This window comes from Rhipicephalus sanguineus, chromosome 7, assembly GCF_013339695.2.
Source record: "Rhipicephalus sanguineus isolate Rsan-2018 chromosome 7, BIME_Rsan_1.4, whole genome shotgun sequence".
NCBI lineage: Eukaryota > Metazoa > Arthropoda > Arachnida > Ixodida > Ixodidae > Rhipicephalus > Rhipicephalus sanguineus.
Window position 1 is genome coordinate 146,711,715 of NC_051182.1, and position 19,539 is coordinate 146,731,253.

A 19,539-nucleotide genomic window follows, 5' to 3' on the forward strand; every position below is an offset into this window, starting at 1 on the left:
CGAGAAAGACCCAACGGGACGAGCGCTAACTTTAAACTGCGCTAACCTTCAACAGTTGTAAGTCAGCGCTCGTCCTGTTGTCTTTCTTGTCCGTGTCTACCAGCGCTATGATAATTCACTTAATCAACTAGCCCAGAGAGCCACCTTTGCACGATACAATTTTCAGTAATTTGAGCATTCGTAAAAAAAAATCAAGCTTCTCGACGTTTTAGTTACAGGAATGAAGTACACCCGTAAGTTCTACTCGACAACACTGTGTAACAAAGCTATCAATAGCTAAGCTGCACCAATCACCGAAATTCCGTGGTAGTTTAACTGCGCTAAGACAAGGACAACAGAACAAGAGAAGACGGCATGTGCGCAGATTCACAACTAACATTTTATTGTGCGGAAGATGACATATATACAGTGAGCATGAAAATGCAACTTGAGCTCACTGCCCATGATCATTGCATGTATGGCATATTGTACTCAATAAAACTTTAGTCGTGAGTCCGCGCACGTGCTTCTGTTCTTCTGTTGTCCTTGTCTTAACTGCAGTTAAACCATTACGGAATGAACGTCAACGAACAACCCAACTTGCTACTCTCCTGCAATCAGCTAAACGTGTGAGTCACCGTAGACACCTAAACAGGTGAAGGTAACAAGCGCAGAATAGAAGAGGGAACGGCAATGCCAATCGTGCAAAACAAGCCGAATATAGCATACAGTAGCCAACGCGCCATGCGTCGAAGGTCCCCACGCAGCGCACTGACGGTCGTCGTCGGGGCCTCGTGCGAGCGGCGACGTTTGCGTGTGAACTTTCCCGCGAACTCGTTTATGCGACCGAGACAGCAATGAGAGTCGCGCCGATTATTAGCCGAGCAGCCGCTGCAGCCGCGCACAGCCAGCGGCGCACACGCGATCGACCATGGGAAACTCAACGGCGTCACAGCAGCCAAGACGAAGAACAGTGCTTCAAGTCAAGAGAGGCGGTGGCCGTCGCACTTTCCAACTTGACTCGACGCCAGATACGGGAGCACCGCCTGATAACGGCGTGACACAGACCCAGAGCAGTGCGCATGCGCACAGCCAACCAACGAGGCTTTCCGCGCATGCGTAATCGCCTTATTTAGGGGTGTGCGAAGAATGAATTTTGGAAGCGAATCGAATACGAATCAAATACTATTCGAATAGTTTTCGAATAGTGAGGCAACCATTTTCAAAGCAGCCCTATTTGTAACCATTTTCAAAACAGCCTCATAATTAATAACATATTATTTGAAACAAATATTCACCAGCTTTAGCAAAAGAACATTTTAAAAAATACCACATTTTTACAAGTGCCTCAGAAATATTTTGTAACTGCAGCTTCAAATACAGGAGTGACTATAGTATTCACGGTGGCACTTTGTCAACAGCCTTTCAATAAAACTGATATAAAAATATCAAGCAATATTCATGAGTAAACATCATCATGAACGTCATGATGAAGATAGTGAATTGATGACTGCCACATTGGCAACACTGGTGTTTTCAGCAAAAACATCTTCATCCTGTAATTAAATAGCCTCGATAGTTCCGTAAAACCTTGGGATGCATGCAAGAAACATTAGCCCCTCTCTGTTCCAACGTTTCGTTTCTTTGATGTTTTTTCATCGGTGCTCATTCAAAAAATATTCGGTATTTCTAATATGCATTATTCGATTAGTGCACCGAATGAATAGAACGCTATTCGTTTCGTTATTCAAAATTTTCTAATATTTGCACACCCCTATATATATAATCATTATGGCTAGCGGAATTTCAGTGCCAATGGCGCCAAGACAAAAAGCCAGGGCACTGCACATGCAGACCTTCCTAGGAGGCTATTCACGCATGCACAATCGCACATAATCGTTATGGCTAGTAGAATTCAGGTGTTGAGGTAAAGAGCCAGAGCACAGGGCATGTGCAGAGTCTACCTGCAAGGCCTCTCGAGCATGTGCAATCGCTTTTAACCAGTACAGTTGTCGGACTAAGTCCACCATTCTTCTCCTGACGCAGTCGCAGAAGCAAATGAGTTAACTAAGGTTGAGTTTACAATGCGTTTCGTTTGTAAGAACTGCTTACATTGGCCCAACAGCCTTACCTCCTAAGTTTGCTGTGAAGCTTAACTTTGCTTGTACAGAAATATGCTATACAACGTTCATGTTCTATGCATGAATTGAAGATATTGTTACTGGTGAGTGTGTGTAAAAGGTGGGACGTCGTCTGCGTATGTACTCATCAGCCCTTTTAGTTCATATGCCTATTTATTGCTTCGGTTGTAGGCCTTGTGTTTAGAAGGGAAGTGGTGCATTAGTTGTTTGTTTCACAGCAGCATGCACGATTTTGTTGCAGCTGAGTTCTTACAAGCACTTGATTATTCTTTGTGCAGGCACTACTGCAGAAGGCGCCAACTGCGAATTATTGTTAATGTGGATGCAATTTTTTAGGCAGTGAGAATCAAGTAAAAACTGCTACATATAACACAACGACTGACTGCAACCTGTTCAAACAAATAGTTTCAACTCATTCACTCAGCTGGGGATATAACCCCAGATATTGTTGTTGCAGAGGATAAGACCAAGCTCTAACCACCACAAAGGGAATATATGAAAGCCTGTCTAGAGACTACACCATTACTAGAGGCAACGATGGCAAAGGCCTGCCTCTAATTGGGAATTGAGATAGAGGATATATAGAAATATCACACTGACATGGGCAAACTTTTATTCAGATTTAACTTATAACTTACATACACCCTGCATAGACAGATGCCAAAGAGTGGCATTTTCTTTAGTAAGGTTGGCAACTGATAATTATTTTCATATTCTGCCCCCATTCAGCTGTATTATTCACTCTCCTCTAAAGGTGGGAGTGCATTGTATGCAGTGACCCTACTGTCAAAAATTGCAGGAATGACTGTCACACAGGCCAGATGACAATGCCTAAATTCCCAACCACTTGGACCACAAAACCATGAATGTATGGAAGCACTGCAAGCCTTTCTTGTTGTGATAATGGTGTTCTCCGCAGTGCCACTGCAAAGAGCGTGTCGGCATTGCTATTCCGTTGCAATAACGTAATAGACCTGTTGGCTCAGCAACTCTGATGACAGAACAAAAGAGGAGAAAATCTAAATTCCTTTGCCACAATGAACGTATCACTGCACTAAGGAGGCTTTCCAGTGATAACGCTCGTACTGTGTTCAGGCAGATAACGTTTTCATAATGTCGTCGTTTCGTGTTGCCTCCCTATCTGCCAAGTGGCATGCAAAAGTATATAACTCACTGTAAAGAGAGTCAGATCTATTCTGCAGAAGTGGACGATAAATGTAGGGCAACTAAGCATGCCTGAGTGCCCACTCCTTTGTAAGAAGAGCCGCATCACTACAATATTGCTTTCTAAAGATATTAAACACTGCCGCAATATTCTTGTAGCACTTATAAAGGTGCTGACCGTTTTTCCACAGCGACTGAAGTAGGATTCAATTAGCTCATACGGAATGCAAGGACCAACTGCAACAAAGCTGTAGAAAATATGAAAAGCCTAATTTCAGGAAGTTACGGACTAGAACAGTTTCCATGCAAAATATGGACTGGAAGTATGAATGCATGCATCCCAAAAAGATAGAGCTATCACAATATGCAACATTGAAGCTAAAACGTTACAGAATAAATTATTTCGCTCCAAACTTCTGGACTCTTAACAGTACAGGACTCGACCAGTTCGTATCACCAATAACAAAGCTATAGGAACAGCTCAGAAAACACAGTCGCAGAGCAGATGAGCACATCCTCATATTCACCTTCTCTGAGAGTAAAACAGCCATCACGGCTTCATATGATCGCTCACTATGTGAACAAGCCAGCTATGGAGAAGTGAACGAATCGTCGTTTCTGTGGTGTCAGCTGCCACTGTGACCAAACCGACGGCTGCGAATGCCGCCTTTGATAAGGTGGGAGCACACGTTTTCTATCAGTGCTACGCCATTCACACTAGATACGCATGTGACCTAGCTGATAATGAAGGTATCTGTCAGGGGACTGTGCAACAGGCTTCACTGATTAAGCAGTCACGCGTTCCTCTTGACACATGCACTCCAGATCCTGTGAGCTACTTCACAAGTAATTTTCTTCCTCTTTTGACACACACAATTTTCTCCACAGCTAAATCTAGTGTGGAACTGCATCTGTATGTGTGCAGACAACAAAGTACTTTCTTTTTGCAGACAGACGTGTCACGCATTCCAAGGCTTAGACGGAAACATTCAGAAGAAACTGTATCAAGAAGAATCTTACATCCAAACTGCCTTCAGACTTTATTCAGGAATGTTCAGAATACCTCTCGAGTAAAGTAATGCTTATTCTGTAGTTCGCTCCATTGCTTTCAGCTAATGCTAATCATTACCACATTGATATGTATAAGAACGAGGAGAGGATCAAAGCAGCGCAGTTCACTGTTGTTGAGAGTACTTTTCCAGATCCAAAAACTTCAAACCCAACCTCAAACATCCTCGAGCATCACCAGAGGCTCTAATATCAAATGCTACATGCTTATTCCAATATTCATGGCAGATGACTGCTTTTTTTTTTTTTTTACTGGTATATAGAGTTGGCCTTAAGGCATAATACTTTGAGCGCATAAACGTATTAGGTGTATGCCTTAAGACCGGTGTTGTGTAGGAAGTGAAGCAGTGTCTTGTGGAATCAGTTATGTATCCAGCAGTCATAGTTGGTCATGTCACTAACAAAGGCTGGCTTGCAGTAGTAGACTTAACAACGAATAATAACTGGCTGTACAAATTCACTAAGTGGGCTTGTTTGGCCATGTGTGGCAAGCGAATGTGCAAGAAACGACCATACAAGTTCACTAGCTTAGCCAGTGTAGTGGTGTCACGCAACTTTTCAACAGCACAGAATGGTTAAGGATGAACACAGGTTTACAATGGGGCAAACTGCGGTGTTATTTCTAACTTCATGCTATGATGAATAACAGATGAGCCCGACATGTCTGTCACGAGCCCGAGGTTTACAATGGGGCAAACTGCGGTGTTATTTCTAACTTCATGCTATGATGAATAACAGATGAGCCCGACATGTCTGTCAACTCAAGTTGTGAGTTGCGCACTGTGTGTCCCGTCTCTTCTTCGTCCTCGTCTTTCAAGCGCATCCACTTCATCGACATTTGTTCAGGTTTGTAGCTACAAAAGAAAGATGCACAGCTTGCTTAGACATTCAGTTAAGGCCTGCAAAAACTGCACTTTTTTAAGTAAAGCCACTATGCCGCTATTATCAACAGCACTACTGTAAGGTGTAGCTAAACTGCCTGGCATGGAAACATTGACTGTCGAAGCAAACCGCGTAGAGACAAGAAACTCGACAGCAGGTATTACAAACCACTGCACAAATACAAAAGTAGCCCTGTCTCAATCTACATACCGCACAACACTAAAAACAATGGGAACACATTAGCAGTCGAAACGTAACCGACACCAAAAGGTTCGAAATAACGGCCCTTTATTATTCTTTGACCCGAATACCCCAGAAACTAACTTGGCCAATGGAAAAAAAGTACTGTAACAGATGCACAAACGTGGTGGGCCCACATAATGGATCCCCAGACGTCGAACTGTGTTTCACTGATGTGGCTTTTTCGCGCGAGCAATTACGCCCAGGCAATTACACACACGCATCGTGTAGAGCGAGAATGAAGAAAAGAAAGAATAAAGAAGTAACATTAATCGGCATATCCTGCGCGGTGCGACATTAAACGAAATTGGGAACGCGGCTTTGGCGACACCCGCTGCCTCCTTCGAAGAGTAGGTCGGCCGCAGGCAAGGGACCTTGATGCATATCTGATGCATCGAATATTGCGCGGGCGCGCGTGTGTGTGCGCGGATCGCCGTCGTGTGCGCTCCCGCGGTTGTTTGCAAACAGAACAGTACACAGCATCGTACGTGCGTGCATGCGAGTTTGGCTGTACTCCGATTTGTAACATAGTAGAGGTGTACTTTTTACACACGCTATACGTGTAGGAGAAATCGAGCGATGACCCTCAGTACCGACGATTCGTATCTTCTTCCTCCTCAGACGGCGGTTTTTTTGCGCGATCAAGGGCACCCTCGAAATGGACACTAGGCGGCTTAGCGAATACTCCATCAATGCGACACCTTCGGATTCGAAACTGTCGTTCGAAATGAGTGCGAAGCAGAAGTACGAAAAGTGTCATCTGTTCGATGGTTTCGTCTGCTCTTTTTGTTTTTCGCCCGTACCTCTTTGCTAGAAACGTACAGGCGCTCCTAGGTCAAAGCAGCTAAACTGAACGCCGAAATTTCAAGCTTATTGTTCGATTGTAAACACCGCTTACGAAACGTAACAACACTCCATCAATGCGGCACGTTAGGATTCGAAACTGTCTTTAGAAACGAGTGCGAACAAGAAGTACGACTGTTTTCGTCTGCTCTTCTTTTTGATTCTCGTCCGTAATTACGTGCTTAAACCTACAAGCGCTCCCATACAAAGTAGCTAAACGGAATACCGCAATTCCACGTTTTCTGTTCGGTTGTCAAGACCGGCTACGCGTTTCGCACGCTCCCCGATAATCGAGTTCAGTTGCGAAACAAAATCTGTGTCGTCTGCTACCGTTTCGCGTGCCGAGTCGGCCGCGCCGCAGTTTCAGTGCCACGAAGCACGCGGCAACTCTCATCGTGCCTGTCCTCGTCAATTCGTGTCAACCTTCGAAGGGCCGTCAGTGAAGCGTAAAAAAATAATAAGAATAAAGTGGACGACGAAGCTGCGGGCGTCTTACCGTTCCTTTTACACCCCACGTGCACACACACGCACGTTCACAGTTGATCGCCCGAGAAATGCGGTCGAGGTATGCGCCGATTCCCAACCATGCGAGGCCGACAGAGCTCATCGCTTTTAGAAGCGCCCGCTGTTACGCTAGGCCTAATGGATACACCTGTTGCTCGCCAAGCTCTCGCAATCGAAGCAGGCGCGCAGAGAGAGGTGCATCGCGGTAAAAAACAAAGAAGTGAGAAAGTTTGTTTTGCTTTCGAAAAGTTCTCGCAAAACTGAGCTACAACTCCCCAGCTCGCCGCGTCCCAAAGCACCCTGTGTTACGAGATGTCGACGAAGTTCGAGATCAGCTAAGTCTATTTTTTTTTTTTAGTAATTCTAGCGAACAAGCATAAATACTACACATAAAGGCACGGGACAACCGCTAGACACAGGACTACGTCCTTCTGTGCAGTGTTTGCGCGTGTTCGCTGGTATTATGGAAACATTCAAGTCGCTACCAACTAGCCCGGCTAAATCCATTAACCGAAAGTTTTTGGTTGCGCCAACACAGTACACAACGATGCGATAACTTTTTTTTTTTTTTTTTGAGTGAGGCAGGCGCACGTACAAATATAGGGGGTCACCGTAGCTACGCTGTGGCGTCGGCGGCTGTGGCTAGGAGGAAAAACGAACCGGCGGCCGGGCGGCCGCAAACGCGGAAAAATAAAACACACGCAAAAGTTTCCCCCCACTCCGCATAGCCGCAGGCGGTGGCATCGGAACGCAGCAAGCTTGGCGAAGGCTTGCAACGCTGGCCCGTTCTGTGTATGGGGCAGTCGGTCGTGTATCAACCAGAACGCTGAATCTGACGCGTTCTTTAAAATCACACCGTTTCTCGTCTGTGAAACACCAACACCAGGTGTTGGCAAACGCACGATCGTAACGGGACGTGTCTCGTCAGAAAAGTTATGAGATGTATGTATACAGACGAAGCCTTGGCTAGCTTACCCTGTTACTTTCGAGCGCTTCGGCCGAGTGCGCATCCTTGGTTCTGAAGCAGTTTTGACACTTGGACTTGTTGAATATGTTGGGCGCGAACTTGCGACACTCCGTGGTGGAAGACTTGAGCGAGGTATTCATCGCTGTCGGCAGGTGCCGGCTAAAGTCACGGCGGGAAAAGGCGCCTCGTCGCAACTAGGTGCCCGCCGCAACACGCATATCTGCTGCCGCTGGCGCACGTCGATGCGTTCTAGTACGTGGACGCGACACCCAAAGCATTCGCACCGCACACGGGAAACATGTGATGGTTAGGTTAGGTTGCCGGTGGCAGTGGCCTCGGTGATCATGCTAACTCCAAGCGATCCAGCAGAGGCTCCGTGCCGATGTTGTCGATCTCCTACTTCGTCACAACTTCGTCCCTACTTCGTCGATCTCCTGCTTCGGATCACGTCGTCACAAACACACACACACAACACGACCAAACTTCGGCACGTCACCGTCAGCGTCTCCGCAAACGCACGATGGATGGATGCTTTTGACGATGGAACGGGAATCACATCGGAGGATCACGGGAGCTCGCACACTCAAGCACGCACCAGCACACACGGAATATTCACCGATCGAGGGAGCGCGCAAAACATGGTGGGGTAGCTCCAGCGCCGACGGCGTTTTTGGAAACCTTTTTCGTCGAGGGGGCTTGGCTCTTCAGGAGTACACGCCGCCGCTGTCTGCTGAAGTTCTCCTCTGAGCCGGCGGCGGGGTTTCTGCTTCACTTCTTGTGTTTCTTTTTAACGCAGACTCTCCGAAATAAACGCGGTCGTCCCCAAAAAATCGGGCCACTTCCCAGTGTGGAGAGGTTGTGCCGCTACGACGAGCCTAGCTCGCTCCCAGTGCCTCCAGCGTGAAAAACGCGAATGGCATAGAAGAGGGGGGAGGGGGGAGGAGAGGAGACGCGCACAAGTGCGCAACGTTAAAAAGAAACAAAACCAGCGACGAGAAGCAAAACACCAAAAAAACGTAGCCGCCCCAAAGACGAAAAAATGTCGACGTTGAGGACGAGTGGGGGGCCGCTGCTACGCTTGGAATGCTGGGAAGGAGGAAACTAGAGAGGTGGGCGGGCGGCAGCAGAGGGGGAAAGAGCGCTCGACTATCTATCTAGCTAAATACACGCAAAACAAAATGGCATCGCAAGCGACCACAGCGCCACTTGGATACAAGACGTTTACCTTGTGAGAGGCGCTATTTCGACGTTTTACACATATTGAAACGTGCTTTTGACACAAAAAAAGTTAATGAAGCTTCTAAAAATAAAATGAATTGTTCGTTCAATTATAAAATGAAGAGCAATAGAGACTGGTTTAACATTTTCGATAGTTTAACGTCTCAGTTTCGGTTCTGGTTTTCGAGTTTCCAGCACTTGCGCGGCCGGCTACTAACTTCGCGAGTTGTGCTCAGCATTTTGCTTCCTGATGAGTCGTTAACTAACGCGCAGTCTTGTGTAAACGTTGATCGATTGAAATTTAAGATACTGATGCTGAGGTCTGTAAGTGTAAATGCCGCTGAAAACACGGGGAGGTGCTTCTTTCGTCATTCTCTAATGTGGCATCTAAGTAAAACCTCGGTGATACGAATCTCGCGGGATCACCAAAAATAGTCGTATCATCCGAAATTCGTATCACCAGAAAGTATGGAAAATTAGCATGCGAATAAAGAAGGCTGGCGTACATTTTCATTTATTGTTTTGCAGGGCCGCAGCAAAGTCACGAACAGCTCTGAATGATTACCACTGAAGTCTTTAGACGTCAACGATCATACCAGCACTCGTAAATCTACGGCCCGTGCGCGCATGTGTAATTATTGAACCAGGTGTGTTGTGACCCGCGATAGCTATTAGCCCCTTCCAAATCTCAGTATGCTTTTTCGCGTGACACCAGAGTAGTACGGCGAAAGTGACTTAAGGAGCGCTTTGACGCGATAGATGAAGGCCACAAAATTTCAGAACTGCGGTCCTATATGTTATTATTTTCTTATCGCGGTCGTGTTGGGGATGTTCTTCGAGAGATCCTCGAAATGTCCTTCGGATGTTTTTCGATAGATTCTTCTTTCGGTCCTCGTCGGCATTTCATAGGATGTCTGATGCACGAAGACATCGCTTGGATGGAGGACATGACTTGTAATCTAAACGCGAAAACATATTGAGGCACATTAGGGCCTCTAAGATTCGCGAACACAATCTCAGAGGCTACGACGCGTCACTGAATGTTTATTGTGATCATTGTGTAAGAAAAGTATTTTTCTTAAACCGTGATTCTGACGAATTGGCGGCGCGGCGCGCATGCCCGCGCTTGCGTTTCTGCGCCCGCACGTGCTTGGCGCGTCTTCCGCGACAGCGCGGACAGCACCTCTTCGTACCTGCGCTGTCGCTTACGTTCGTATCAAACGTCGAGGGGTGAAAATCTGTTCGCAACAACCGTACTCCATTACATTGCAGGCCTATGGGCCTTGGCCAGGGACCAAAGAAAAATTCGTACCACCCCGAAATTCGTATGAGCCGTGATCGTATCACCGAGGTTTCACTGTATATGCCTACATTAGGAAGAAAAATAGCTTAAGTGTTTATTTTGTTTATTTATTTCTTATTTTCACACACTGCAGCCCTGATAGGTCTATCTAACCGTATACGAATTTGTACTCTCGTGGCCGTTTCGTTAACCGGATACATACCAAAATTGGTGTAGTGTGGCATGAGTTTATGACGAACATAAATGACGGGTCGTAACGTGAATGTCATGACATGCATGTAATATAACGGCACGATTTACATGCCACGGTCATGGTGTTCTCGCGGCCGTTTCGTTAACATGATATATATCAAAATGTGTGTGGTGGGACATGAGTGTATGACGATCATAAATGCCAGGTCCTAACATGACAATCATGACGTGCACGTCATGTACGGCATGATTTACAGGCCACGGTCCTGGTTCGTTCCGACAACGCGTTGCCGGAGCTCATCGTGGAGGCCACGAGCGCCTGGCGCGGCGAGGCAGTAAAGGGACCTCGCGTGACTACGAGCGTTCGGAAATCTTATTCTACCAGCTTTTTATATTCAAAAACGGTTAAAAATGTTAATATGAAGGTGGTTAACCACACTTCCTCTCGCTCCTGCGAAAGCAGAACTTTGAGCGTAATGAACTGTTTGCGGGGAGGGCTATCGGCATCGCTATCGCTTCACAGTGTTGCTGGGGGACGCCTTCGTACATTTTCAGAGGCTTTTCAGATAGAAAAATACTGCTCATAAAATAACCACGTGCTTTTGGGATGAACCGCTGCAGCTACAAACACTACGATGGGTATGCGTGCTTTCTGTTGCGCCGTAAGAAACTGGATCGAGAGAAATCGGTTGTCAGTCCCTTTAACATGAAAATCATGATCTGCATGTCATGTGCAGCATGATTAACATGACACGGTATTTGGGCGCTCACGACCATTTCGTTAGATTCCGAGAACGACAGATGAATACAGTAAGAAAGTCATTGGGAGAGCTAGTATATTTAATTTTGGGGGCACAGTTGTAAAACGTACGTAGTCGTAGAAAGTGTACCACAAATTATGGGATGACTACCACAAACTATCAAATTCTGCATTTGTGTGTGCTGCACCCGTGTAATGAATGAACTGACGCCAATAAGATGGACTTCCCAGAAGTTTAAGTTCTAAATTCCTTCCTCTTTCGAAATTTAAGAAATCCTGCACGATATGTATGATCCCCTCTGTGGTTACGGTTTAAAAACAAAGTGTAGAGAAGAGAGGGCTGTTGGCGACGAAGCGGTATGAACTCCACAGTGACGGAGAAATATACAAACATCGTGAAAAGAGTTCCAAGTATGCCCTAATACTAATTATCGTGTTTACCAATGTCAGAGCAGCAAAGGTGTCCCATATGTCCTCCATTGGCATTGGCAGGGGGGGCACTTTGGGGGGGGGGGGTTTCAACCGACATTTCGCATGTGTATATCTTTCAGGCACACACATGAACACATGCGAGAACATGCACAAAGGGGGTTTTCACCCCCTGCTCCCCCCCCTCCTATAGAGCTATTATTCTCAGACCTAGGCCTCTACAAAAGCCAATGACTGTCTTTACCGAGGTGGTCAACTACCAAGGACGAAGACATCATACCGTACTCTTAAAACAATAAACATTTCTCTCTCTCTCACCTGCAAAAGTGCGGAGGAAACAATGCGAAAAGCTATTTTTAACCCTGCAGCCTTCGCGACGAAGTATGAATCATATTGCGAGTCAAACAAAAGGTCACTAAACGTTGCCAATTGAAAGAAGGCCTTTCCCATATATCATATATGGGTCATTTCATAAAAATACGAGCGCGTAACTTAAACAGGGACTTAGGAAGACAAGGACACTAAGTATTTTTAACTATCATTTATCACCAACTCGCCCAATCAGCCATTTTAACAAGTTTCATTTCTTAAAGGAATTGGGCCTTAGGACTCGATAAATATATCGATTATCGACACCGATCTCCAGAATAACTAAAATCTGGACACCAATTCTGATAGAGTTTTGCTGTAAGGTTATGTTTCAACACATGGGCGTGTCTGGAACATCACAGTTTGTGCAGATGTACGGGTGTTCGGTCGCTGCAATTCGGCGCATTATAGAATGCCGGGAATGCGACTATTGGGTTGCAATTATTCGACACCAAGTTAGGCTGTGGTGCGCTCACAAAAATAAATGAGATAAGTAGACCAAAGGGAGAGGTGAAGAGAAGTCGATGGCCACTTTCGACAGCTTTTTCACTCCGTGGCACACGTCCCTCACGTCTATACGCACCGAAGGCACGTCGCTTCCGCATCGACTACGAAAATAAAATTAAGAATAAAACGTTTTTTTTGAAGTGAGCGTCGAAGGGAGAACACATAGAAACTGAGTAGTTTCTTTTTCGCGCCCGCTCGACGGCTTTCTTTTCAGGTAAGAAGGAAGAAAGCTATCGACTGCGGGCACGCATAGGTACTACGTGCAGGCTGGCGCGTCTCGCTTGACTGAACAGTGCCACAGCTAGCGCGGCAGTTCCGTACTTTTTTCGGGATCGGGATATAACGTGTATACCTATATATGCAGCTTTGCGCGCCGTTTCGTTCTACTGAGCAACCCTCCAATGCTCAGACGGGCCTGGCTGCCCGTTTGGGACGTTATTATACACTTTCTTGTGCTTTGAGAAGCTGTATAGCGTGCGCAGCGTCGCGGTATGGAAGCAATTTGGTCGTGAGACTGCCTGCTTCAGCGTTCGGGTTGAGTCGCTCGCCCCCCCCCCCCCCCCTTGACACCCCTCCGTAGTACACCTTCTTTAATGGCGTTCGCAGAACGATTTCCTCGCAATCCCCCCTAAGGTGTCTAACTCTTTCACAGGCAAGTACAGTGCAGCAGCGTGGAGGCTATGAACGATGGAACTGGCGTCCGCAAACTATTCATATATGATCAGGGGTGTGGATAGAAATTTATCTCGGGGGTTTGCGGGGGCGGGAGGGAGCGGTCCGACCCCCCTTACCTTTTATGTATGTTAGGGCGTGTGTTTGCATGTGTGAGCCTATATACACATATCCAAGTTGTAAAAAGAAATAACTAGGCCACTGCTGTACCCACAAAACCGCGGCGGACCTGCCCTTCAACTTTGTAAAGACCTGTGCCAACCGGAGTCCGCTCGAAGCTCAATGAAGTGATCTTTTTTTGCTCTGCTGATGTAAATGCTAAACTTATTGGAAGATAAAACCTCGGTGTTTCTATCTAAATTATTACATTTTGCTTGATTTGCACTGGTATCAGAATCATTGATAAAACTTAGCAGGACGTTCAGGTTTTCAACCTAAAGACACCGACACGAAGGCGTACATACATAGTCCAATTAACTCTTTCGGAACACTCATATACTCTTGACGTGTCACAAAAATGAGCGAACGTATTTGGCTGTCGTAGGCATACGGATTTTCATCGGGTAGGACCATAGGCGTGCGCAGGGATCCCCATCAGGGGGGGGGGGGGCACAAGTTCATCTCAGCGCCCCCCACCCTACTAAGTCAATGTATGGGGCAGGTTTTGCCCCGCCCCCCCCCCTCCTCTTAGGTGACTAGAAGGGTCAATGTACGCGGCAGATTTTGCGCCCCCCCCCCCCTCTTAGGTCATTAGGGGGGCGGCAGCCCCCCCTGTGCGCACGCCTATGGGTAGGACCATGGGCATCGGCAGGGGGCTGCAAATAGGCACTTGCACCCCCCCCCCCCCCCAAGCCACATAAACACTTTCCCCCACCCAAGTAAGCCACACCAGCGCCACATCCCCTCCCCCTCCCCTGCCGCTTTGATTCAACACGCGTTTGCACCTCACAGGACAAAATCCTGCCGACGCCCATGGGTAGGGCAGCGGTACACCCACGACACCGCGGGCTTCGGTAGCGTAGCCAGAAATTTTTTTCGGGGGGGCGGGGGGTGGTAGCCATACTTTATCTGTGTTCGTGCATACGTTTGTATGTGCGCATGTATATACATACATGCAAAAGTGGAAATTTTGGGGAGAGGGGATTTGAACCCCCCCTCCAGTCTACGCCAGTGCTGGGCTTCGGTTGTCGCTGGCTGTAAACATCTTTGCTGCACGGTACTACGGCTTGGGACGCGGCATTTAGAGGCGGCGAAGTGCAAGGCACACGGGGGGGGTAATCTATCATGCCAGCTCCAGAGATCGTTAGGAACCAGTTAGGAGTCCGAGCTGTTTTTTCCCCGTCGTTTCAAGAGGACAGTCCTACTGTCACGTGCGAAAATAGATAGGCGCGCATTGCTCACAAAAGAGTCTCCGCGCCGACTGAGCGGGAAAAAGAGAGGCAGTCAGCAGGTCGCCACGGGCATTGGAATAATTTCTTAATACGGTCCTTTGACACGTTGCGCGGTAATAACATAGGACAAGTAGTGACTCCCATAGCTGGCATGCGAATAAATGCCGCCTTGCGACCAGTGCAATGGCTTATGACTTGCTGTGTCTTTATCTCAGTATGTAGCGCACTGAGTCATATCCACCTTGCGTCTATAATTCGTGGCGTGTACCTGAATCGGGCGATAAGTATCGTTCGGAATTCCGCTGTTGCTGCAAACGATTTGATGAGCGTGCGTTTTGTTCGTTGATTGTTTGAACGCAGGGGCGTAGCCAGACATTTTTTTCGGGTGGGGGGGTGGGGGGTAATTCAACCATACCTTGTGTATGTTCGTGCGTGCGTTTGTATGTGTGCGTGTATATTATACATACGCAAGCAAAATTGAAAATTTAGGGGGTGGGTCTGAACCTCCCCTCAACCCCCCTCCTTGGCTACGCCACTGTTTGTACGGTCCGGATTAAATTATAAATGTGTGTAACTGTGTTTCGTCATCAGTTTCACCGCAGTAACTTGTTAATTTAGGGTGTACTGCCACAAGACTTTCCAAGAACCAGGAGCGGCACCGGCGGGTAGCACCAGGGGGAGGGGGGGCAGCAGCCCCCAACCCCCTATTTGCACCCCCCTCCCCATGGGCAAACATAGTCAAAATACAACGCATAAGTTACCCCCTCCCTGGCCCCACCCCGAAGGGACTCGCTTGTCGTGGGTAAGACAAGCGAGTCCCCCCCCCCCCCCCCCCAATGAAAAAAACCCATGACACCGCTTCCGACAAGAACTCGAGCTCTTTATCAAACAAGCCTTGTGTCAGTAAACCCTCAATCGCCCTGTCAGATAAGGAACTCGGGTTTTTGGAAAGTGCACGCGGTAATTATTTTGTGCCAGGTAATGCGGGCTTTGGTATGGCGGGACATTAATCTTTGTTTTGTCACCTTGACTGTTTTGCAGAAAACCTATCTGCGTAAATATGCGCCATTGCTTCCCAATAAACTTTCAGTTGATAGTATGCGCTTGTCCTTGTCTTTTTTGTACTCCATGTTCAGTTACGTGCCCGTATCTCAAAGTATACCATGGACCACCAGATCGCTTAATCATTCTGTCAAATGTACACGCTCATTGAGCGAGGCAGCGTGGTTCAAACATCATAAACACTGCGTTAACCGCCAAGGCTTGTCGCAGGAAGTTATATAGGCAGCAGTCATAGAAATAGCTTCAAGAAAACTACGTAACACTGTACTTGCGTGTTTGAAAGTCCACTTGCCGAAAGGTCGGCTCCAGTGACACTCCATGTTCAAGGATGTTCCATCACTTTATTGGTGTGTGGATTTAAATTGTAGCCAATTGCTTCAACGCAGAACTAGAAAACTTCGAGCGGCGCAGCCTTCATTTCAATGATTACATAAATTAAGGAGGATCCTATATGAAACGATAACGCCGACGCCGGCGTCAGGCGGCGCATTCACATAAATTCCCGGATTATACGAACATACGCTGTATACGACCTTTCCAGGTGACCGCGTGAAGGCTACGTTACGTGTAGGCCGATTCCTCGAAGCGTTGGACATTGCTTGCACGAGATATTCAAACATACAATGACCGGGTAATTAACAAGCAGTCGCCAATTAACCTTGGAAATAATAGCGTTAAACTACCGCAATTTACGAATCGTAGCCGGCGAATCCGCAACAGGGCACCCGTTAGAAAGGAATTTTCAGGGTGACACCCCTCTGAGATATTCATCTCCAAAGTGTGAGAAGAAGTACACATGGGCGTCCCAGTAACGTTTCTTCTTCAATGTACCAAACGTATATTTGTTTAAATTTAACAATTTAAGCGGGTATAACTTTTAGCGCTCCTTCCACAACGCAAATCTCGAAACTTGTGCACAATATTCGTTCCAAGTGGATGTGTCTACACGAACATTGTGCGACGTCATAAAAATGTATGTTCACAAATACCGTATATACGGACCACATCCCCCATTTTCCGATAATCATACGCGAGATTCGCCGCTTTATATGAAGGAAAATCCCGGTTTTATGTGGCATACCCAAGTGTTCGTATGGTGTTCATATGGGTCGTACGAGTTTCTATAGGGTAGGCAGCATCTTGTCATGTGGTTGTGACGGCGAAGTACTGGGCCAACCCGTGCCCAGCAAAAGAAACAACACTCGGAGTACAATGACAGTGGCGAGCACAATCGTCGGTCGACGACGATCTGATCGTCCGTGACACCCGCCGGTTTTTGCAGCGGAGCTGTCGAGCTTTCTGTTGTGCCGTGTGGCCACACCAGAAAACTATCATCATCATGAACCGGCACGCGCGCTCTCTTCGTCCTCTTCTTCACACCCTTGGCTTGGCTTGGCTCCCAGGAGACGTGCGCCGGTTTGTCCGGCGTGGGTTGCGACAACTCGGATGGGCGGGATAACGAGTACAGAGGGGGATAGAGAAAGAAATAGAAAGAGAGAAACAAATAAAAGAAATAGAGGAACAGATAGAAAGACACCTGAAAGAAATAGAAAGAAGAAGAAATGGAGAGAGAAATAGAAAGAATCTGACAGAAAAAGAGGGAGCAAACATAGCCATGTATGGGTGAAAAAGTGATGCTAACCAAGATACTTAATAAAAGCAAGAACTTATATTACTTAGCAGGCCCGTAGCCAGGGTGGGGGGGGGGGGGGGCCGGGCCCTTCCCTAAATTTTGATGACACGTGGTGTTTTATCGAAAATAAATCATGAAAATAGGCGTTTTTCTCAAATAGTCAAGGTTTTCAGCAAAAGCCCCCCCCCCCCCCCCCCCCCCGAAAAAAATTCCTGGCTACGGGCCTGTTACTTAGCAAAAAATGAAGAAGCCCGACGTTCCGGGTCCCACTCGGACCCTTCTTCAGGGGTGACTACGGGGAACCAGAAGAGGGGCCCGAGTGGGACCCGAAACGTCGGGTTTCTTCATTTCTGTAAAGTAAGATAACCTTTTGCTTTTACCGAGTACCTTGGTTGGCGTCACTTTTTCACCCATAGTTCCTTTCCAACCAGACAGAGCTCCGTCGAATATCCACCTCTATGTAATAGCAATGCATAGCATAGTACAGCACGCGGTGGGAAAGTGAAGGGAGTGTTAGGAGGAGGAAAATGAGGAGGTGAGAGGGTAAAGCGTAACGTAGTCTTGTATAGCATAGCATAGCAAGGGGTGGGAAGAGAAGGCAGGGTGAGGAGGAGGTTAGAGGGTAAAGCATAACATAGCCTTGTATAGTATAGCAAGGGGTGGCGAAGAAAAGTCAGGGTTAGGAGAAGGGAAAAGAGGTGGTGAGAGGGTAAAGCATAACATAGTCCTGTATAGTAAAGCATAGCAAAGGGTAAAGAGGAGAAGGCAAGGTGAGGAGGAGGTGAGAGGGTAAAGCATAACATAGTCTTGTATAGCATAGCATAGCAAGGGGTAAAGAGGAGAAGGCAAGGGGAGGAGGAGGTGAGAGGGTAAAGCATAACATAGTCTTGTATAGCAAAGCATAGCAAGGGATAAAGAAGAGAAGGCAAGGGGAGGAGGAGTTGAGAGCGTAAAGCATAACATAGTCTTGTATAGCAAAGCATAGCAAGGGGTAAAGAGGAGAAGGCAAGGTGAGGAGGAGGTGAGAGGGTAAAGCATAACATAGGCTTGTATAGTATAGTATAGCAAGGGGTGGCGAAGAAAAGTCAGGGTGAGGAGAAGGGAAAAGAGGTGGTGAGAGGGTAAAGCATGACATAGCCTTGTATAGTAAAGCATAGCAAAGGGTAAAGAGGAGAAGGCAAGGTGAGGAGGAGGTGAGAGGGTAAAGCATAACATAGTCTTGTATAGCATAGCATAGCAAGGGGCAAAGAGCAGAAGGCAAGGGGAGGAGGAGGTGAGAGGTTAAAGCATAACATAGTGTTGTATAGTATAGTATAGCAAGGGGTGGGAATGTTAAGTGAGGGTGAGGAGAAGGGAAAAGAGGTGGTGAGAGGGTAAAGCATAACATAGTCTTGTATAGCAAAGCATAGCAAGGGGTAAAGAAGAGAAGGCAAGGGGAGGAGGAGGAGAGAGGGTAAAGCATAACACAGTCTTGTATAGCAAAGCATAGCAAGGGGTAAAGAGGAGAAGGCAAGGTGAGGAGGAGGTGAGAGGGTAAAGCATAACATAGGCTTGTATAGCATAGCATAGCAAGGGGCAAAGAGCAGAAGGCAAGGGGAGGAGGAGGTGAGAGGTTAAAGCATAACATAGTGTTGTATAGTATAGTATAGCAAGGGGTGGGAATGTTAAGTGAGGGTGAGGAGAAGGGAAAAGAGGTGGTGAGAGGGTAAAGCATGACATAGCCTTGTATAGTAAAGCATAGCAAAGGGTAAAGAGGAGAAGGCAAGGTGAGGAGGAGGTGAGAGGGTAAAGCATAACATAGTCTTGTATAGCATAGCATAGCAAGGGGCAAAGAGCAGAAGGCAAGGGGAGGAGGAGGTGAGAGGTTAAAGCATAACATAGTGTTGTATAGTATAGTATAGCAAGGGGTGGGAATGTTAAGTGAGGGTGAGGAGAAGGGAAAAGAGGTGGTGAGAGGGTAAAGCATAACATAGTCTTGTATAGCAAAGCATAGCAAAGGGTAAAGAGGAGAAGGCAAGGTGAGGAGGAGGTGAGAGGGTAAAGCATAACATAGTCTTGTATAGCATAGCATAGCAAGGGGCAAAGAGCAGAAGGCAAGGGGAGGAGGAGGTGAGAGGTTAAAGCATAACATAGTGTTGTATAGTATAGTATAGCAAGGGGTGGGAATGTTAAGTGAGGGTGAGGAGAAGGGAAAAGAGGTGGTGAGAGGGTAAAG

The 19,539-nt window shown here is 47.0% G+C and overlaps 1 protein-coding gene across 2 annotated transcripts in view; it reads right to left on the reverse strand.

Moving 5' to 3' along the window:
* Positions 1 to 8,706, reverse strand: part of LOC119400202 (uncharacterized) — a 366,922-nt gene extending 358,216 nt beyond the window's left edge. For both annotated transcript variants that reach the window (XR_007416976.1, XM_037667205.2), the window contains exon 1: positions 7,797 to 8,706. Coding sequence is in view for 1 of the 2 variants with exons in the window: in XM_037667205.2 (XP_037523133.1) it covers positions 7,797 to 7,928 (132 nt within the window). In the remaining variant the exon portion in view is untranslated. The remainder of the gene's footprint in view (positions 1 to 7,796) is intronic.
* Between the last annotated feature and the right edge of the window lie 10,833 nt (positions 8,707 to 19,539).